This window comes from Musca autumnalis, unplaced genomic scaffold, assembly GCF_047663935.1.
Source record: "Musca autumnalis isolate F117 unplaced genomic scaffold, ASM4766393v1 scaffold_1, whole genome shotgun sequence".
NCBI lineage: Eukaryota > Metazoa > Arthropoda > Insecta > Diptera > Muscidae > Musca > Musca autumnalis.
The window spans coordinates 70,485,714-70,508,852 of record NW_027411644.1 but is presented as its reverse complement, the minus strand read 5'-3'; the positions used below and the strand labels follow the sequence as shown (position 1 = coordinate 70,508,852).

The 23,139-nt window shown below is 34.3% G+C and overlaps 3 protein-coding genes across 3 annotated transcripts; 1 reads left to right on the top strand and 2 right to left on the bottom strand.

Annotated features, from left to right (window-relative positions):
• Positions 1-7,826: 7,826 nt before the first annotated feature.
• LOC141390603 (thymidylate kinase) lies at positions 7,827-9,178 on the bottom strand. Its single transcript, XM_073963553.1, has one exon. It carries the CDS (start codon positions 9,109-9,111, stop codon positions 8,461-8,463), a length of 651 nt encoding a protein of 216 aa, XP_073819654.1. The 5' UTR covers positions 9,112-9,178; the 3' UTR covers positions 7,827-8,460.
• A 3,857-nt stretch (positions 9,179-13,035) lies between these two features.
• Positions 13,036-14,061, top strand: Bdbt (Bride of doubletime). The gene has a single exon (XM_073980507.1). The coding sequence runs from the start codon at positions 13,036-13,038 to the stop codon at positions 13,897-13,899; it is 864 nt and encodes a 287-aa protein (XP_073836608.1). The 3' UTR covers positions 13,900-14,061.
• Positions 13,922-16,406, bottom strand: ppan (Brix domain-containing protein peter pan). Its single transcript, XM_073980495.1, has 3 exons — positions 15,744-16,406; positions 15,494-15,678; positions 13,922-14,811 (listed from the first exon to the last, which is right to left on the bottom strand). Exons 1-3 carry the CDS (start codon positions 16,251-16,253, stop codon positions 14,037-14,039), a joined length of 1,470 nt encoding a protein of 489 aa, XP_073836596.1. The 5' UTR covers positions 16,254-16,406; the 3' UTR covers positions 13,922-14,036.
• Positions 16,407-23,139: the final 6,733 nt, after the last annotated feature.

The following is a 23,139-nucleotide window of genomic DNA, read 5'->3' as shown; positions in this document are numbered from 1 at the left end:
TATGTATATTTTTGTATAAATGACGTTTATAAAATCATATATTTACATACATACGTTTGAATCCTAAAAGAAAACAACAACATAATGCAATGAAAACCGTCACTATTTTATAAGAAGAAGAAAAAGCTTATATTCAAAATAAATGTAGATTATTAAGTAATTATTAAATAATAATACGAAAAAGTAACAGTATTTGAAAAAGGTTGAATAAAAAAAATAATTATAAAAAATAAAATTTATTAATAACAAATTGAAAAAGTTTGAAATTTTTTATTACTTCTAATTAGTCACTGAAGACTTTCCGGTCGTGTATTAAATAGAGACCTTCTACTTTATAAGAAGAAGGCCTTCTGTAGTGCGATTCTGAAACTATTTAAGACAGAATTACCGACAATTATCGATAACTACAAAATTTTAATTGTTTATAATGTTGATAATTAACGAACATTTTCGGTAATTTACCGTCGAAAATAAAGTAGTCGCTAACCCCTACCGAAACCGAAAGTGTTGTCAACTTTTATTTCAGCATTTCATTCATAATTTTGCGTTTGAATTTTACCGATTTCTGTCGGTAAGGACAAAAAAAGTTACAGAATCCCACTACTGGGGCTAAATTCTTGTTCTATGAAAATTTGAAATGAAAGCATTTAAAAAGGCATTAACTGTCAAATGAAAATTTTTATAAAGAAAATATTGTTTTTCTTTCAAATCCAGCCCCTGGTCTTTTATAAGAAGACGAGCAAAATGCCCGCTACTTCGTATGCGGAAAGGGAATAATATACAAATAAACAATATTTCATATGAAAATGGTGGACACCGAAAATTTTGATGTACCAATACCTATTTTAATTGATATTTAATTTCTTTTAAGTAATGTTCATATACCTTATGTTCGAATTTCCAAAAAATACCCATTTTAAATTCCATTCCATGTTTTATTAGAACGGTACGGGTATTTTGAAGATTTTATTCACATTTTCCTACCGAAGTATCTGCAATTTCGGCATTTGTGATATCAACCTGTAGCAAACCTTTAGTCAAAAAATGTTACTTAATACGCACGCTTTGTTTGACATGGCCCCTATATGTAACTGTTGTTTTTTACACATTTTAATTTAGCCCTTTTTGTTCACAGGGGATAAAAACCTTTTTGTAAAACAATAGTTGCATAGATCTTCGTTTTCAAATGTACTTTCTAAAACGTTCAGAATAAAAAAGAAACAATTTTGTTCAAAAGATACGTTTGACTGTTTGATTTCAGTGTAAAATTTAGAAACCACCTTCGTGTTAACATGAAAGCATTAGCACACTTTTCGATACAATTTTAAAACTTCATGGTATTACATGCAGAAACAATGCATACATTTTAAAGGCGGATTTTTATAGACATTCTCAATACCAGTGCTTCAATATTTAGTACTACTTAATACTTCTAGTACACTTATTGTACTAACACCATAGCCCAATACCAAATTTATTGCACTTTCGTACTTTGCGCACTCTAACTATAAAATTCCAGCATCACCCAACATCAAATTTGGTACTATTTTGTATTTTTTTATTTCCAATACCAACTCAATAATTCAGTCCTTAGCGACCTCCAACCTAATTTCAGAATTTGTATGGATTTCAAAACCCCTTATCTGAACACCAACAAACAACCAAATTTATTACTTATAATAGGTAAGTGTGTCAAAAATAACATCGTATACCATTTAATACTTTTCGTACGAAAGTTCGAATTTCAAGAACTACCAATCCTCCACTCCAAATTGTACCATATTATACCCATATCCAAATGGTACCAAATTTAGTACCATTCGGAAATTCGTACTTATGTGTACAAAAAGTATTTTGTACACATAAGAACGAATTTCCGACATCTGTCTCAATCCTCCACGCAAAAGTAATCATAATTCCAAATTTCACGATACTTTTCGTACACGTAAGTACGAATTTCCAAAACTACCTCAATCCTGTACTCCAACAGTAAATTGTACCAAATTTATTATTTTTATTTATTTATTACTTTGTACTTTTCGTACACATAAGTAAAATTTTCCAAAGCTATTTCCATAACTCAATCCTACCCTACAACAGTAATTGTAATTCCAAAGCTCTATCCGTTCACCCAAATCCAAATTGTACCAAATTTAGAACAGTTTAGTACTTTTCGTATACATAAGTACGAATTTCCCAAACTACCGCACTCCTATACTCCAACAGTAATCACTATTCCAAATTTTAGGATTCCACCTCTATCCATTAATCCAAATACAAATTGTACCAAATTTAGTACGCTTTTGTACTTTTCGTAGTTTAGTACTTTTTGTACGCATAAGTATGAATTTCCAAAACTACCACAATCCTATACTCCAACAGTAATCACTACTCCAAAATTTAGGATTCCACCTCTATCCATTTATCCAAATCTAAATTGTCCCAAATTTAGTACTTTTCGTACACATAAGTACGAATTTCCAAAGCTACCTCAATAATCCACGTTTCAGGTTTGCAGCTCTATCTGTTTACCCAATTCCAAGTTGTACCAAATTTAGTACCATTTAGTACTTTTCGTGGACATAACTACGAATTTACAAAACTACACCTATATCTCATTCTTACACTTTAACAATAATCATAGTTCCAACTTTCTGGTTTCCAGCTCTATCCGTTCACCCAAATCCAAATTGTACTAAATTTAGTACCATTTAGAACTTTTCGTGCACATGAGTACGAATTTCCAAAACCATTTCCTTCTATAAACACCACTTCCCAACCATGATTTCCATACCAAATTCCAGGATTCTAGCTATATCAGTTGAAATTATACAAATGGTACTAAATTTAGTAACTTTTAGTACACTTATAGGTCGAATTTCCAAAAACCCTTTGGTACACCTTTCTAACTCTCTATCGGTGACCCACATTCCAAATTTCAGAATTCCCGCTCTATCCGTTCACCTAAATCCAAATTGTACTAAATTTAGTACCATTTAGAACTTTTCGTACACATGAGTACTAATTTCCAAAACCATTACCTTTTATAAACACCACTTCCCAACCAAAATGTACAATTCGTACAAAAATTAGTGCTTTTCGTACACTTAGAGGTCGAATTTCCAAAAACCCTTTGGTAAATCTTCCTAACTCTCCACCAGTTACCCTCATTCCAAATTTTAGAATTCTAGCTCTTCCCGTTTGCCCAAAACAAAGGGTACCATATTTAGTACTTTTCGTACCCTTCTAGGTCGAATTTCCAAAAACCCAGCCTTATCTCACCCCTACACACCGACAGCAACCCACAGTCAAAATTTCCGCTTTCTAGCTTCAGCGGTTTCGTCTGGGTGATGATATACATGTCACTCACTCACTTATCACTAAGCTCTTTTATATATATAGATATTTTGACATTAAGCAGACATCCTGCTCTCTCTATAGAAAAATATCTAATGGTCTTACGGTTTACTGAACTTCTGGAAGAACATATTTTAGTATATTTTAACAAGTAAAAACCAGTAAGGAAAGGATCAAAGTCGGGCGGGGCCGACTATATGATACCCTACACCACAGTGAATAGGTAAAATATATATGGGAGCTAAATCCAAATGTGAACAGATTACGATATAATTTGGCACATATATTTCTAGGCCAAACACTGTCACACATTCCAATTTTCATCAAAATTAGACATACATTGCGTCTTTGGTGCATAAAATACCTTAAATCGGCCGAAAATTTATATGGGAGCTATATCCATTGGATATTATCCAAATCTGAACCCATTTTGATATAATTTGGCACATTTACCTATAGACCTAATTCCGTAACACATTCCAAATTTCATCAAAATTGGACAGATACAGCGTGTTTGGTGCATCAAATACTTCCAATCGGCAGTAAATATATATGGGAACTATATCCAAATCTGAACCGATTTCGATATAATTTGGTACATTTATCTATAGATCTAATTCCATCACACATTCCAAATTTCATCAAAACTGGACAGATACAGCGTGTTTGGTGCATCAAAAACCTCAAATCGGCCGAAAATATATATGGGAGCTATATCCAAATCTGAACCGATTTTCATCAAAAGCAATAGCGTTCTTCATTAGGCTAAAAAAAATGATCTTCCCCAATTTTCAGCCAAATCGAACAATAAATGCGAACGGACGGACGGACATGCATAAATCAACTCAGAAAGTGATTCTATGCATATCCCTAGAAGGAACTATGGGCCTATCTCTTTTCCTTAGGCATGTTACATACAAATGCACTAACACATAATACCCGTACCACAAGGTGGTGTAGGCAACCCATGAATCAATAACAAGGTACTGTCAAAATATATTTTTGTTAAAGGCTTTACCTAATTAATTGCGTGTGCGTTCGAAAAAAAACAAAATACATGTATTGGTCTGTTCCAGTACTGCTAGAATCTACTAATTTTTACTATTTTATTCGATAACATAAAGGAAAAAATGTTATCGTAGTAAAAAGTAGTAGCTTCTTGCAAGTTCTGGAACAAAGCATATTTGTTTTCAGTTTGAAATACATGTATTTTGTTTTTGTATTTTTGAACGCACACGCAACACGCAGAGTTATAGGTTTAGCTCTAAAACAAAATAGTTCTACAAAAAAAGAACGGATCCCTAATTTTAAAAGTAAATAGCATTTTCATAGGCGATAAAACAAAAAGCGGAAGTTTCCATTATAAATTACTAGGCGTATGTTGGGTAAGTATCAGAAATTCAACACAGTCTGCGGCATAATTCATCCTACATTTTGCAATATTGGTGTCAGTGTCGAGAGAAGTATGAGGTATAAAATTATAGCGTTTCAACAAAGTCTGTCTAAAAAACATTAGTGAGAGATTTGTATGGTTGTAAATATTGGGACATTTCGTGGGCCACATCTCCCGAAGTATTAGCTTAACTTAGCAGACAAAATTGTAATATCATACTGATGATATCATGGCTACCGGTTATTAAAATTTCAATACGATGTGAGAGAAGTGGCCTTAAATTGGAACTTTTGCGGACTAGGTTCCTGAAGGAATGGACCGACAGAGTTCATCTTGGTACTGGATCTATGTTTGGGAGTCATTCATATCAATATTTATCAAGCTGGTTGTTACCTTAGGGTCATTAGGTCAAGAAGCATTTACTTGCCACCGAAAACAATTATATGCTTGTAATCAGAATCAAAAGAAGTACCGTTAATAAAAATTTGAAAACAGTTCTCCATCAGATCCTAAACTAAATATAAACGAAAATTATCAACTTTTTTTGATGAAGGTACCGAAAGTATTGATCCGATAAGTATTTTTTGGAAATTGATTACAGTTTGAGAGGAATATTACGGGAAGCATGGAATTACCCACAAAAAAACATATCGCTATGAGCAATTAAAAAACGATCACCGAACAACCCTTAAATTGCATATAAATTTGAACTTTTTGTGATAGAGGTACCGTAGGTTTAAACCGACGTAGACCTTCTAGGAGCTTGATGTATGTTTAGAAGAAATTGTAAGGTGCGCAAAGTTACGTCTATGGACTTGCCCTTGAAATACATTACATCGCTATAAACAGGACAACAAAGAATACCTCGGTTACTCCTTTTGAGGGATATTATGAGCAACATTTTAGATAACAAATTTTGATTTTTTGTGGAGGAAGTTACCCGAAGGAGAGGACCGATATTGCCTATATTCGAAATTAATCGCATAAAATATTTCAAAGTGCACAGTTTCGGTCTAATGGGATATTCAATTCGAAAGCTGTGGCGCCGGCAGGATTTTTTGTGCTTTTTTGCCAAAAGGACAACATACTGCAAAAAATTCGAAACGGTCGGAAACACCGCCTCAAAATTCACTTAATAAAATAAAATAATTTCGTGTATAAGGTACCCAAGGTACCCGAAGTAGTCCGTCGTTTTGCCTTGCCCTGGGAAGAGCCACTGATCATATATGAGAGACGTTTTCTAAGAAACCTGCTGGTCTTCTATAAGACCTACTGGTCTTTTATGGAAAAAATAGGTCTAATATGAGAAGACCTACCGTTCTTCTATCAGAAAACCTTCTGTTCTTCTATGAGAACACCTACAGGTATTCTATAAGAAAACCTGCTGGACTTCTATAAGAAGGGCTTCTTGTCTACTATGAGAAGACCTACTGGTCTACTATGAGAGGACCAGCAGGTCTAATATCTCTGAGAACCTTCGATGAGAAGATAAGAAGACCATTCGTAAAAAACCCCTAACGATCTGTTTTTCTGATCAGCATAGGGCTCGGCATGAGATGACTTTCTAGTCTTCTTTAAGAATAATAATGGGTAAGGATAGTATTGTAGGGGTTTTGGGATGTGCAGCCAATAAGTTTAACTGCGTAACTCGGAGACATTCCGGTCCATTGTGATCTTCCAAATGGCATAGGAAGAGGTAGAGTTGGGATGGAAGAAACCTGTAAGATAAGAGATGTAAAAGAGAAAAGACAAGAGTTCCAACACGAAATGGTGATAAAAGAAAAATATGTAATTAAGTAAATTTAGAAATTTTAATATATGGGGTTATCATGAATTAAATTTCCCCGTGAGTTTTGTTTTTCCGCCGTTGCAACTTAAGGGAGAAAGTGAAAAAATTCACGGGGAATTGCCGTTCATGATAATCCCCATAGATTTGGGTAGTGATACTTAGGAAACTATCAAATATACGATTTATGTGTTCAGGTTGCGCTGTCCCAGCCACTTCAGCCACTCTTTAAACAACGCCTCCTGCGGGTCAGCATTGGAAAAAGACATAGGTGTCCAATTATCTCCGTCTCAACTCCTCACAGAGTCTGCAGTAAAGGCTCTAACGTAGCAGTGTCCAGTAATGACTCCCGTTAATTACTCTGATTTCCGCTTTGCTCAAATTAAAGAGTGAATTTGTTCTGTTTGTTGACAGAGTCGACCAAATGGATTTTGACATGTTGCACCTATGTTAATTATGCAATAATTCTCTGCCTCATTCATCAAATGTTTCAATTTTCCTTAAATGTTGACATCTGGGTGGTATGATTGAGTCAGCGATTGCTAGACCTGATAGTCACCGGTTTTTCCGCCGTTGCAACTTAAGGGAGAAAGTGAAAAAATTCACGGGGAATTGCCGTTCATGATAATCGCCATAGATTTGGGTAGTGATACTTAGGAAACTATCAAATATACGATTTACGTGTTCAGGTTGCGCTGTCCCAGCCACTCTTTAAACAATGCCTCCTGCGGGTCAGCATTGGAAAAAGACATAGGTGTCCAATTATCTCCGTCTCAACTCCTCACAGAGTCTGCAGTAAAGGCTCTAACGTAGTGTCCAGTAATGACTCCCGTTAATTACTCTGATTTCCGCTTTGTTCAAATTAAAGAGTGAATTTGTTGTTTGTTGACAGAGTCGACCAAATGGATTTTGACATGTTGCACCTATGTTAATTATGCAATAATTCTCTGCCTCATTCATCAAATGTTTCAATTTTCCTTAAATGTTGACATCTGGGTGGTTTGATTGAGTCAGCGATTGCTAAACCTGATAGTCACCGGTTCAAAGATTTCTGCATTGTCAGACCTTCTGATCTTGATCTTTTTCTGGTATTTTGCCTTTGTTGCGAAAACATTTTTTCTATATGAGATGACTATGTGAGGTGATTCTTTTATTCATTAGGACATTTGGTCTTTAAAGCCTTATGCCCTCCTTTGAAAAGACTTTTAGGTAAACTATGAAAATTATTTTTGCCTGTAATGCCATTTTTCGACTTTCATAAGAATACTTTAGGACTACAAACAAATTATCTTTTTTTCTTCTATGATATGCAGTTTTATTGTCCGACATGGTTTTATTGACTGGTTTTATTTGAGAATTTTCTGCTTATATATTAACAATTTAACAAAAATTTATTTTTATATGTATGTATATTGCTTTACGACTTTCCAACATAACATATTTACAATGCAACCAATTGGAATGTAATTTAGTGCGTATTCATGTACCCAACTTGTAAAACTTCTTAAATGTATAAAAGAAAAAATTGTAAAATTTTAGAAATAGTAGATTCTGGCAGTTTCCGAATCAATAGTGGAATTCTGTAACACATTTTTTGAGTTACCGAAAAATTAACACAAAAAATTATCAATGAAAAGTTTTAATTAAAGTTGACAGTAGTTTTAAGGACTATTATTTTTTCAATCCCACGGCAGCGGGTTCTTTTCGTACCGGATTGGCCCGAAATCATAGTATTTCGGCCAAACCATGCTTCTACGTAGTTTTCTATGCTGCTACTAGAACAACAGTTACATTTTGTTTATCTCACTGAAAAAAATTCGTTAATTAACGAAATTATAAGCATTTTAATTTTACCGATTTTTGTCGGTAACTCGAAAAATGAGTTCCAGAATTCCACAACAGATATACATATAATTAAATGTCGTTATGATTTTCTCAGCCAATCCAGTACTTCGGGTGTAGTATTCTCCACCAGTTTAAGAATTTCAAGTGTCTTTTCTTTTACCAACGAATGTATAACATCCGGTGATTGACTGGCATCAATTGGATGCCAATAGCTTTGTTCCATTTTATAGATCTCCTCAAAGGTACGCGCAACTTTCGATTGGAAATCTTCCTTTTCATAACGTTCTTCACCAAATTTTCCGCGATCCAGTAAAGTGTTAACATTTGTTTTCAAATAGAAAACTACATCTGGTCTAGGTAGACCACTTTCCGGTGACATACACCATTGCTTGGACATGCCCTTGGAAACACTATAAGCCACACCACTATATGCATAACGATCTACTACTAGTGTCGTTCCGGAATTTAACAATGATAGTATATGATTTTTATGTTCCCATCGATTGACCGTAAAGAGCAGATGTATGGTTTCATCATTCAACTCTTGTTTATTGGTGAGGTAAGCATTGATAACTTGTCCAATATTCGATGAACGTTCAGGAAATGCCATATACTTAACGGGAATGGAACAGCTTTCTAAGTACTCCACCAATTTCCGGGACTGCGTAGATTTGCCACATCGATCACATCCTTCCAGGACAATAAAAGCTCCACGTTTTATTTGGGACATTTTTAGTATCGGCCGGCTTGATTGGCGCGTTTTTTTTTTGCAACTTGTATATAAACACTAAATTGAGATAAAGTGGCAAGGCGATACTTCAATTTGTTGTCGTTGTCGTCAACATTACGCCATGTTTACACATGAGTTTTTTTTGCAGGATTAACCTTCTTTATGAGGATTTGACATTGAAATCTAGCTGTGTCTTTTTACGCTACAATTTGTAACAATGTTGCTGAATGCTTGTTCCAGAACCTGAAAGAATCTACAATTTTTTACTACGATAACAATTTTTCCTCTATGATATCGAAAAAATAGTACAAATTAGTAGATTCTTGCAGTTCTGGAACAGACTATGAATGTTGTCCTCAAGACCTATAGCAGGTCGGCCATCCAGAGTTCTGTTAACAACATTTGATAACAAACATAATAGATTTTATATTATTGTGATTTGAGTCTCTTTGTATTTTAAATCACAATAATGTCTTTGAAACAAACATAATAATCAGGTGGGCTTAGTGTCTAATTGTATAAACTGTGGATGTCCTTTTACTTAAATTTTAACGTTTATAGCTCTTTATGTTAAAATTTTATTTCAAGAATCTTCAAGTTTTACCACTTTTTACTCGAAAAGCGTTCCTTTACTTTAGACACAATACAATTCATATGGGAGCAGTTTAAAACTTTTACTACTTTTGCCGGTTTTACTATTTTCAGAAGTAAAGGAACATACCATACGTAATAAAAAGTTTGCTAGCTAGACCTTTGATGGAATTTGACACATAAAGCTTAAATACATGTTTGGTCAAAATGTCAAGCTTCTATGTTCAAAAATAACAATCCTAACCAAGAAATGGCATTTCGGAAAATGGGATAACATTACAGATATTGTTGTAATGACGGATCCCAAAACCGAGCGTTTTCAGGGTTTTAGTTTCATTACTTAAAAATATTGGCCTTCATAAGATTGATATTGTATAAAACAGAGCTAAAGTTGTTTTGTTTCTCCTGGGGCTGAATTCTTGTTCTATGAAAATTTGAAATGAAAAATATTTCCTTTATCATCTTCTTCATTTCACAGTTTTTTCCTTTATAAAAGTTTTCATTTCACATTTTCATAGGACTTAATTGAGCCCCTGTAAAGCTTTGGTTTTGTGGGTTACGTCTTTAGGCATTTATGGTGACGATATATACATACACGGCGATTGCATTATAGCTTTTTGGCAGGGATAATCTTTATTATGAGAATTTATCTGACGATTGCGCTATGGAATTGACATTTGAAACCCAGTAGGTTTATTTAGACCCGTTAAGTGCAAGCGGGGTAACACATTTGTCTTTGTCCCCGTAACAAATGTTTGACATTTTTTGTAAAAAAGTGAGATAATTGGTCTGTTACTTTACTTAAGAAAATTGTAAAACTGGCAAAAGTAGTAAAAGTTGTAAACTGCTACCCATGGTATAATAAAGTAGATGTAGGCCAGGTATGAAAATCGCTGAAAAATACAGCCCTGTAGCCATGGCTTAAAACGTCGAATGGCATGGAGCAGTAATAAAGGTAGATGTATATGCGTAGTTAGTCGGTTTTACAAAAACATATGAAATTTAGAACTTCACTGTCTATTTTAAAAGTGCCAAAATAAAAATCACTTCAATTATGCTCCAGAATATTATTGCTACATAAGTGTTCCAAAAATAGCAAAAGTTTTACTTAAGACAGCGAAAACAAAAATTTATTAACCACGCGAATAAAATTTCTTGTCTTTCTTTTCAATTATAAGATATAGTATTAAAGCAGATTTTTCTTGGAACAATTCACAGATCCATCTACCTTATAATAGCATAATAGGTCTGTCTGGTTACCTTAAAATTTTTAACAACTTGTACCAATTGTTGCTAGAAGTCGTCTGTTAACACAAAAAAAAAACCAGCAAAAGTGAGTGATTCGAGAGAGAAATTTTGACTGTTATTTCACTGAGAGTTTGCAAATTCTTGCTGGACAAATTTCTTCTAGCAAGCACTAGCAATTCTTCTTAATGTCAACAACATTAAAAATGACAACCCTGTTTTTGACAGAATAGGCCATAACAAGAAAAAAATTGTAATCAGCTGTTAGCTGTGGCCTACCTTATACATTATTGTACCATTTTGCTACCATATGATTGTATGGTGCCTGAAGTAAAGGAACGCTTTTCGAGTAAAAAGTGGTAAAACTTGAAGATCCTTGCGAGTAATGCCAAGTTTACACTTGCGCTCCAAAATCCACTGGATTTCACGAAATCCTGAAATACACCCCGATGTTTACATTTATTTTTTGTTGATTTCAAACATATCACAATGATCAAGGTAGATGCATATGCGCAGCTGATCGCACACGAAATTTCAAAACAAGTTGTAAATTGAATTAATCATCAAAAATATACAACAATATAGAACTTTACAACTTTATTTGGAAACTTATCGTAAAATTATCTATATATCGTATTAATTGTGTATAGTACTAACAAATGAAAAAATGATTTTATTGTTGAGACATCGTTATAATAAATTTTGATAGGTAAAAGTTGTGCTCAGAACCTGCACAATATTAGTACTTGCAGTAGTTTTCCCGTTTAGTGCTAAAAATGCGTTCCCGTACTCCGAAATCTAGCAAGACTTGCACTTATCTTTAAACAAAAATAGCGCCGAATAACACCCTCTTCTCCTGTTTTCGCCATACAATTTTGGCCTAGTAGAAACTAGCAGCAAGCATGTTCATTGGCATCTAATATGATAGCTGATACGTTGATTTTGACGTTTATGATGGAGTTTTTGCAATTTCCGTCATTTTTTCGTTCCCGTATTTTTTAAGAAATTTGTATGGAGAAGCAATTTTTGACAATTCGCTCTTCTTTCTAACATTACCATTAAAAAAGTACATGAACACAATGAAAAATAGCATTGTAACAAAGTAATTTAATATTTTTTACACATTGTTTACAAATTTTGACACTAAAATTTTTTGTTGCAGCAATTGACCATCTACCTTGTTTATTGTGATACGTGAAAAGTGTTGCAATTTTTGGTACTTTTTTAGGCAATGGTATATAAACATAAAAAAATCAATTTTCGTCTTTTATTTCACAGTTTTTAATTTAGTTTTGTCAGCTTTCGACTTTTTCTTCTGTTTATCGTCTATTTGTGAAATAATCGTCAAACAAAAGTCTTTTCGGGGTTAAGGAACGCTTTGCAGGTTAAAAATGGTAAGAAATTGGAAAAATGGTAACCTCAGGTAAGTAACCCTGCGTTTACAAATGACAGGACAGTTGAGTTCATGTATTGATTGTCAAAAACCCAAAACTTGCCTTTGTGACGTAGGAGTCCAGACAACTGCAAAAACAGTTCTAAAATTATGAATGAAAATCATCGATTTCTTTTCGTTTTCCGTTCATTTATTTTGTTTTTGTACATATTCTTTTGTTTTCAGCACATTTCAATTATCATCACACTTCTTTCTCACAAAAATGTCAAAAATTTGTTAACCCGACTGTCTTTGAAAAAATGATGGACAGCTGGGAGACAAACGACAAATATATGTATGTGTTAGTAAATCAGAGTTGTATTTGAAGACAAACTGTCTGGTGTAAACGCCTAGTTAAGGAACACAGCTTTAAATGACACCTTAATTCTTAAAGCTTGACACACTTCGATATGTTGCCAGACCACGTAAGACAGTTGTAAATACAACCCTAAGTGATGTGTTTTATATTGAACACAGCTTCAAACCAGCTGTCATTTCCGCTCAAACAAGAGCAAACATGTTGGCTCGAGACAGCTGTTTCATCGAAAGTGCCAGAAAAAATAAACAAATCGATTCCAACTGTGAAGCCCTGAATCTAGTGACAGTTAGCACAGTTAGCTCTCCCAATCTCACACAAAAATATCCAATTTTACACAATGGTACACAAAATGGAATGGTATGTCGGTACTGAATGGCAATTGGAACGTAAAGGATTGCATAAAAAGGTTTTATACCATCAATTTACAAAATTGGAAAAACCTCATACAGTCGCCAAGGTAATAATTTCCGTGGAAAGTGTTGAAAATCTCAATGGCCGAGAATCTGTTTACTTAAATGATGACAATCTCAATAAGAATCAATGTATGGAAATGGGTAGTGCCTTGTGTCCGGTGGATTATTATCTGGAAATGTTAGTGCAACAAATGGTAATTGGTGAAAAGGCCTTGTGTACCATAAAAACGAAAGAAGCCGGTAAAGATATAAAGATTACACTAACATTAAAGGAGATACAGGAATCCACACCCGTACACAAGCTAAGTGTAGCGGAAATGTACAATTTGGCATTGCGATATAAGGAGAATGGAGTGAAAATATTCAAAACCTATCCGGTGTTTGCCCATGAATATTTTGCCAGAGCCGCAAAATGTTTGATTTCATTCAAACCTTTTGAAGGCCTGACAAAGAAACGCGATGGCATGGCTGGTAAGGATTTACATGATCTTTTTATACAAATTCAAACCAATTTAGCGGCATGTCTGCTGAATGCCAAGCGCTATGAAGATGTGATTTATCAAACCAACTTTGTCGATAAACAAAGTGCACCCTCAGAAAAGAGTGTCTATCGTCGTGCTATGGCTTATTATCATTTATCGGAATTTGATTTGGCCCAAAAGACCATAGAGAAGATACCCGACTATCAGGAGAAAAAGGAATTCAACAACTTATATCACAAGGTTGTGGAGTGCCGGAAAACAAGTAATGCCAATTATAAGGGTATGGTTAAGAAAATGTTTGGTTAGAAAGAGGATTGATGCCTTTAAGTTCTAGTTATTAAATGTAATTTTTATTATTAACTTTAAGTTATAGGGTAAACTTAAAAAATGAAACGAATATAAATTTCTTTGTAAAAACTTTAACTAATAAATTATTTACAATATTATTTTCTCTTGTTAAATTTAAAAGATTTCTTATCCTTGAAACCACCGCCGCCTGATTTTCCTTTTTTCTTGTCAAATTTGTCCTTGAAGCCACCTTTTTTCTTGTCAAATTTGTCCTTGAAGCCACCTTTCTTCTTATCAAACTTGTCCTTGAAGCCACCTGTCTTCTTATCACCAAAGGATTTATTGGAGGATTTGAAGCCATTCTTTTGATACTCCTTTTTGTTACCATCTTTGGCCTTGTCATCCAGTTTGGGTTTTTTACTTTTGAAACTGGGAGGCAATTTGGTGCGTTTTCTTGACTCAGGTTCTGTAGACTTGAAAAGTTCCTCATCGGGATCTTCACCAACTTCTTCTTTGTAATAAACAGCATCATCATCCAAGTCACTGGCTGCAGCAACTTCATCCTCACCACCATCCTCAGTTGCTTGGCCAGCTGTTTTGGATTTTATTTGCTGTTCCTTGAGTTTTCTTGCCCTATTTTCGGCTTGCTGCTTTTTACGTTGTTCCTTCAGCTTTTGTTTCTTCTCTACCATTTTTCTTAGCTCTTCTTTTTCTTCCTCCGTCTTAACAATGTGGTCATGATAAAGAACTTCACCGGTTAATAGACCCTCTTCGATCTTCATTAGCTGTAGAGTCATACGAGGTCCAATTTCTTGTAGTCTAATGGCAGATTTGTTGTTTTCCAAATTACCCTTACTTTTGAGACTTTGTGGCAGAACAACTTGGGTATTTTCATCATCTTCAGCTTCAGACTCCGAGGCATTTCCATCTCTGAAAAGACAAAGGAAAGGAAATTAGGATTACAAGATAAAATTGGGACATCAATAAGTTGTACATAGTTTATCATCAATTCAGCATGGATTTCCAAGGGGAAATCTGCAATTGAGCATGGCTGAATAGGGATTTCCATGGGAAATCTTCAATTCAGCCTGGCTGAATAGTGATTTTCATGGCAAATCTCCAATTCAGCCTGGCTGAATAGTGATTTTCATGGGAAATCTTCAATTCAGTATGGCTGATTAGTGATTTCCATGAGTAATCTTCAATTCAGTATGGCTGTAAAGTGATTTCCATGGGAAGTCTTCAATTCAGCCTAGCTGAATAGTGATTTCCATGGGAAGTCTTCAAATCAACCTGGCTGATTAGTGATTTCTATGGGAAATCTTCAATTCAGCCTGGCTGAATAGTGATTTATATATGAAATCTTCAATTCAGCCTGGCTGAATAGTGATTTATATAGGAAATCTTCAATTTAGCCTGGCTGAATAGTGATTTATATAGGAAATCTTCAATTCAGGCTGGCTGAATAGTGATTTATATAGGAAATCTTTAATTCAGCCTGGCTGAATAGTGATTTATATAGGAAATCTTTAATTCAGCCTGGCTGAATAGTGATTTATATAGGAAATCTTCAATTAGCCCTTATAACTGGATGGTACTCTTCAAAACTTACTGCATAATAAACTCGGCAATATCTTCACACTTCGCTAGATTTGGTATTTTTCCCATGACCAGCTTTTTGACACCTTTGTTAAGGCCCACAGGTACAACTTGTATGGAATAATGTCTCATTTCAACCAAGTTTGTTTCAGGATTATAGGAAAACAACACACAACGTCTTATTGTGGCAATATTAACCTGCAATAAAAAACCAACAAATTTACTACACATTCCAACAACATCTAACCGCAATAGATACCTACCTCTGCCAAATTAATTGCAGGAAACATATTTTGAAATGTATGAGCCATCAATTTCAAATGTTTACCATCGCCCGTAAAGTTGTTCATAACTACCAGAGGAGAATGTTTGAACATACCCTCATCAATAAATTGTTTCTTATTCTGCGATATCACATCACGGGCCAATGTAAATTGATGCACCTTAAATGTCAAAGTGGGACCTCTTGGTAAACGTGCCAATTTAAACGATAGCTGTGTTGCAGCTTTATTGAAGATACCCATATGTGAAACGTGAAAGAAACTACTAACGGCAACAAAATCTTTGATGCGATTTATTTTCTTCTCTTTCAATTCACTGGCCGTGAATGGTTCCATAATTCTACGAAAATCCAATGTTAAATCTGTTATAAACGGGCAGGACAGGCCTCGATGTATAATGAATGAATGTGGTGCTTCGGCCAATTCACTGGGCTCGCCTTCTTTAAAAGCCGCGGTACGCTTCTTGGGATGTTTCTTCTTTGATTTTCCCATTTTGTTTTATTGATAAAGATTTATTTCAACGAAATTCAAGTTATTTTTTAAACGAAAACAATTGTTTAACTGCACTACCGCGTGTTCTTCTCTCGTCACAAAAACAACAAAAAACCAACACGTGAAATGTCAAAAGAAATTGTCCAGGGGTCTATAAATCGATGTGAATTATGGCAAAGTGCTGTGGCGACATAACGAACTGAAATGGTTAAAACATATTTTTATTAGAACTTTGTACTGGGCCTAAAATAAGCTTTGTTCCTTTACTTTTTTAATGTAATGCCAAGTTTACACTTGCGCTCTAAAATCCACTGGATTTCACGAAATCCTGAAATACATCCCGGTGTTTACACTTATTTTTTTGTTGATTTCAAACATATCACAATGATCAAGGTAGATGCATATGCGCAGCTGATCGAACATGAATTTTCAAAACAAGTTGTTGTAAATTGAATTAGTCATCAAAAATATACGACAATATAGAACTTTACAGCTTTATTTCGAAAATTATCGTAAAATTATCTATATATGGTATTAATTGTGTATAGTAATAACAAATTAAAAAATATCGTTGAGACATCATAATAATAAATTTTGATAGATAAAAGTTGTGTTCAGAACTTGCAGCAGTTTTCCCGTTTACTGCTAAAAATGCGTTCCCGTACTCCGAAGTTTAGCAAGACTTGCACTTCTCTTTAAACAAAAACAGCGCCGAATAACACCCTATTCTCCTGTTTTTTGCCGTACAATTTTGGCATAGTAGAAACTAGCAACATGTTCATTATCATCTAAATACGATAGCTGATACGTTGACTTGCTGCAGTTTTTGCAATTTCCGTAATTTTTTCGTTCCATTATTTTTTAAGAAATTTGTATGGGGAATCAATTTTTGACAATTCGCTCTTTTTTCTAACATTACCATTAAAAAAGTACAATAACACACTGAAAAATAGCATTGTGACAAAGTAATTTAATATTTTTTTCACATTGTTTACAAATTTGGATACTAAAATTTTTTGTTGCATCAATTGACCATCTACCTTGTTTATTGTGATACGTGAAAAGTGTTGCAACTTTTGGTACTTTTTCAGGCAATAACAGGGTTGTATATCATGTGTACTGCGATTTCGATGTTGATTTCGCTGAAATCACGAAATGAGATGATTGAATTTTTGTATGCGAAATCATGATAAATTTAGCTTGATTCCGCGCGAAATCACGAAACGCCTTCGAAATCACGAAACGACGCCGAATGTAAACTAAACATAAGGGTGGTAAAAGAGAAAAGTGTCAAAATTGCTCGAAATTGCTCTCTCATGAACATTTTTACCAGAAAAGGAACGGAAAAATGGTAGATCTGGCAGCAATGTCAAAAAGAAATATAAAAAATCAATTTTCGTCTTTTATTTCACTGTTTTTAATTTAGATTTGTCAGCGTTCGACTTTTTCTTCTGTTTTTCCTCCATTTTCTTTTTCATTGTGAAATAATCGTCAAACAAAAGTCGAAAAATCAGTTCTGCCATTTTTTACCTGCAGAAATTTTGCTGGTAGCCTGTGGTAGAAGAGAAAGCCATTTTCGCCCTCTCCACTCACACTCTTTTAAAAATTAAAAAAAATTAAAATTTTTAAAATTTTTACGTGCACAAAAAGTCCACTTCTCTTTAAACAAAAATGGCGCTGAATTTCGCACTCATTTTACTCGACAAATTTGAGCGTGTAAAAAATAGTAACATGGTTGCCGCCTTCCATTGTATCTCATTTTCCGCAGTTCGCTATTTTACTACTTTTACCATTAAAAAAGTACGGGTATACACATATGTTTTTATTTGAATCGTTTTTGGTGTTGGGAACAGCAATGTACGGAGTAAAATAAAGGATGTGCTCTGTTCGTCAAATTCGCATCCACCACACTCAAACTTCGGTGAAGCAGTAAACACCTCCAACGTATGGGTAACATTTTGCGTTTGGCATTGACGTTCGAAAATTTATCTTTTTCTATTTCTCTTTAAGCTGTAAACACCTCCAACGCTTGGATGTATTTGCCTGGGTTTATTTGCTTATTCTGTCAGAATTCATGGTAGAACAAAGAAGGTAAAGTAAATACTACAACAAATACAACTTAACAACAACCACAAATGAATTTGTTACTTTACGTTACTGTCACCGGTACATGTTAACAAAATAAAGAAATGTCTGTAAATTATTGGAATTTATAAAACAAATATTTTTTAAATAGAACATTGGTGGCGTTTTTTTATTGGGATAACTGTTACAATTTTGATTTTTCAAAATAGTCTGGCTTAATCCCATTGTTGTTGTTTTAATATTTAAAAAAACTAATTTATTAGTGGAGAATGTTTAGCATTGTTCGCCAAGGGGTAAGCAGGGAAGACTAGTTTCGATCCTCGCCACAGCATCTCATCAGTTCCTTTGTTTCTTGTTTGTGGATATTCTCCTTTGAAGTTATTTTTCAATAACTTCTTCAACAAAAAACTTGTTCTACCCAAACATCAATCGTCTGCTCGAAGTATAAAGGTGAACCAAGAAAAAACTTCAATGGGAAGTTTTTCTTTGGCAACCTCACACAACACCGACGAAAGTGTTTGCAAACGGACAAGACGGACATTTTTAATGGAGTGGTGTTGGTGTCGAAAGCTGAACTAGTTATGGGAAGGCAACATAAAAAACCTTTAGGATGAGGAAGCAAAAACAGTTGCGCTTGGATTAAATGGAGAACGGAGGAAGTACACTCAATTGTGATTGAATTTAATGGAAACTTTTTTAATTTGTGTTTATATAATAAAGTTCTTTGTATTCTTGTTTTACACAAATAATAAATGCATTTTATTTATTCTGGGATATTTCGCAATGGCTTGCATTTTTACTGCATCTTTAGATTGATTAAAAACACAATCCGAAGAGTGCCTTTAAATTTAATCCAAACGACTACATCAAAAGCTGTGATTTGGATTGGAAATTGAGTGCATCCTAGCTGTGAATTGAATTGATTCAATTGAATCACAACAAGTGTTCAGTACATTTGCCGTTGGATTACATCTTTTCCTATGAATTCACTTATGAATTTTATAAGAGAGCGCGCAGCTAGGATGCACTCCATTTTGCTTCCACAGCACACAGCTAGGATGCACTCCATTTCCGATCCAAATCACAGCTTTTGATGTAGTCGTTTGGATTGAATTTAAAGGCACTCTTTGGATTGTGTTTTTAATCAATCTAAAGATGCAGTAAAAATGCAAGCTATTGCGAAATATCCCAGAATAAATAGAATGCATTTATTATTTGTGTAAAACAATAATACAAAGAACTTTATTATATAAACACAAATTAAAAAAGTTTCCATTAGCGCAATTGAGTGTACTTCCTCCGTTCTCCATTTAATCCAAGCGCAACTGAATTTGCTTCGCCATCGTAAAGGTTTTTTATGTTGCCTTCCCATCACTAGTTCATCTTTCGACTCCAACACCACTCCATTAAAAATGTCCGTCTCGTAAATTGCCACAAAAATGTTCGCAACTTTAGTTTGTATTTTTTTATTTTATAACAAATTCTTCGAAATATATTCACACTTATGTCTCTTTTGAAGAAATTATGTTGGCAGCGACGGGTAGGGATCAACCAACTGTTATTGTTTTGTAGGGATCTATAAAGCAACTGCTTATAAAATGTATCGAACGGAGTGCATTTTTCATAACTCTATTGGACTACATCGAAAGATGTTGTGAAATCATAACTCCAATTGCACAACTTCCAATTTTTTTTGCTGGGATGGATTTCGGATGAGTTTTAATTTGACGTATACGCAAAGGAATTGACAGTTGAAATCGAATGGATTTCGTAAATGTAAACCAAGCATTAGTCCCATGGTAGAACAAATATAAGGTAAAGTTAATACTACAACAAATACAACTCGAACAACAACCACAAAGGATTTTGTTTTTGTTTGTAACGTTACTGCCAGTTGTATTTGTAAACAAAACAAGGAAATGTCTATAAATTATTGGAATTTAAAAAACTAATAATTTTTCACATTTGGTTGAATATTTTGGAAAACATGAATGAAAATTCGTTACATTTTCAATTTTTATGTTTCCACATCATTCCACTAAATGCATAAATTCTCGCAGAAAGTAGAATTCTTGCAGAAAAGTTTGGGGTCGCTGGAAATTCATAGAAAAAGGAGAAGCTGTTTCAATGTTTTGTTTTAGAAATCAAAGAAGCACATGTTTATTAGGGCTTTATTTTTTTAAATTTTAACAAAATACCTCACATATTAACAAACGTTGTATCGCCTCTAAAAGCGGTGATTTACTGCGCGGCTTATCGTTCGAGCTTGGAGAAGGTTACATATCATTGATATGAAGAAGTCTTTCTAGGAAATCGTATTTTCCGAATGATATATTTTTTCTCAAAAATATATGTCCCTAATGTACATCGAAATAGAAATAAATGTATAAAATGTCATATGAAATTTGACACTAACGTTACAACCCAGTTCAGTCAGCTGTGTATTGCTGCTACCTTTTCTTATTCTACCATGGTAAAATTAAAACACAAAATTATGAATGAAAAGTTCAAATAAAAGTTGACAACACTGTTGCTATCGGTGGAACTTTACGACAACTCTCTTTTGGTCGCCAACTTACCGAAAAATATCGTTAATTACCGTGTTTATAAGCATTTTAATTTTACCGATATTTGTCGGTAACTCAAAAAATGTGTTAGAGAATCGCACTACTGGGGTGTAAAATGTCGGACAATGGCGGCATATATGACGATGTCCACTACAAGTTAGGCAAAGCTCGCTCAGTCTTTGGTAGATTAAACCAGATATGGCGTTCAACACAGATATCCCTTCAAACTAATGCTATGTTTACATTTACGAAATCCACTCGATTTCATCTGTCAAATCCATATGTTAAACGTCAAATGAAATCCAATGGATTTCAGATGAGATTTAATTTGACGTTTGAGCTATGGAATTGACAGATGAAATCGAGTGGATTTCGTAAATGTAAACTTAGCATAAACTGCATATTTTCAGTGCATGCGTCAAACCGACGCTATTATACGGAAGTGAAACGTGGCTAACAATAATGCAATTAATCAAAAAATTCAAACCCTGTTCAACAAATTTTTACGAAGCATATGCATATGCACGAAGCATTTTGGCCAAATACAATCTCCAACGCTGAGCTATGGAGGAAAACAAACGAGATGCCAATAAATATAAAAATTATGAAGAAGTGGTCATGGATCGGACACACTCTACGCAAACCGTCACAAAGTATATGCAGAGAAGCGCTTGAATGGAACCCCCAAGGTAGTAGAAGGCGAGGAAGGCCGATAACAACATGGCGACGAACAATCCTCCCAGCAAAAAGTTTGCATCCGTGGATGCAGTTGAATCACAACAAGTGTACAGTACATTTGCCGTTGGAGTACATATTTTTCTATGAATTCACTTAGTCGATGGTCAGACTAGCACGATTTCAACATGGCGACGTCAAGTTTATAGGCGAGGGGTATGAAGTAGTGAAACCCATGTACATGGTTTTCTGTGTTTGTTGTGTTGCCTCTTCTTGTTGTTCGTTGCAAGATTTTTTCTTCCATTTTCTTTCATTGTGATTTTCTCAAGCCAACGTTAACAACGAAACAAGCATAAAAAGATTTAACAAAAACATTTTATTAATGAAATAGACAAGATTTAGCTATTGCTATTAATTTAATTATTAATGTTAATTATTTTGTGTTGTTGTTTAGTTTATTTATATATGTTTGCTTTGTTTTTTGGTATGAGAAACACAACAAATGCGAATAGTTAAACACACGTTAACGTGTGTGGACACTAACGAAACTTGAAAAGAAACTTTAACGAAATTGGTTTCAAGAAACCTTGCTAGTCTGACCATCGACTTATGAATTTTACAAGAGAACGCGCTGTTAGGATGCACTCCATTTCGCTTCCACAGCACACAGCTAGAATGCACTCCATTTCCGATCCAAATCACAGCTTTTGATGTAGTCGTTTGGATTGAATTTAAAGGCACTCTTCGGATTGTGTTTTTAATCAATCTAAAGATGCAGTAAAAATGCAAGCTATTGCGAAATATCCCAGAATAAATAAAATGCATTTATTATTTGTGTAAAACAAGAATACAAAGAACTTTATTATATAAACACAAATTAAAAAAGTTTCCATTAAATTCAATCACAATTGAGTGTACTTGCTCCGTTCTCCATTTAATCCAAGCGCAACTGATTTTGGTTCGTCATCCTATCATCATGATATCATATCATCATATGACATGAAATTTTCCATCATTATATAGTCGCTAATATGTATGTGCAATATTGGGTATTTTCTTTACACCATTTACTTTTTGCGTCCACACCAGCAAAAATGTAATAAAATTTCGTCTCCACATTGCCTGCGTGAGTAGATATTTAATGTTTTTATTTCGTGTCATATGACATTTACATATAGTGTAAACTACCCCCTAAGGTTTTTTATGTTGCCTTCCCATCACTAGTTCAGCTTTCGACTCCAACACCACTCCATTAAAAATGTCCGTCTCGTAAATTACCACAAAAAAGGTTCTCAACTTTAGTTTGTATTTTTTTATTTTATAAGAAATTCTTCGAAATATATTCACACTTGTGTCTCTTTTGAAGAAATTATGTCGGCAGCGACGGGTAGGGATCAACCAACTGTTTTTGTTTTGTAGGGATCTCTAAAGCAACAGCTTATAAAATGTATCGAACGGAGTGCATTTTTCATAACTCTGTTGGACTACATAGAAAGATGTTGTGAAATCATAACTCCAATTGCACAACTTCCATTTTTTTTGCTGGTATGGATTTCGGA

Coding starts and splice junctions, on each gene's coding strand:
- LOC141390603 (XM_073963553.1), bottom strand. CDS start 9,111: ATGTCCCAAATAAAACGTGGAGCTTTTATTGTCCTGGAAGGATGTGAT.
- Bdbt (XM_073980507.1), top strand. CDS start 13,036: ATGGTACACAAAATGGAATGGTATGTCGGTACTGAATGGCAATTGGAA.
- ppan (XM_073980495.1), bottom strand. CDS start 16,253: ATGGGAAAATCAAAGAAGAAACATCCCAAGAAGCGTACCGCGGCTTTT. Junction 15,679..15,743: donor CTGCAATTAATTTGGCAGAG/GTAGGTATCTAT, acceptor TTTTTATTGCAG/GTTAATATTGCCACAATAAG. Junction 14,812..15,493: donor ATTGCCGAGTTTATTATGCA/GTAAGTTTTGAA, acceptor TTGTCTTTTCAG/AGATGGAAATGCCTCGGAGT.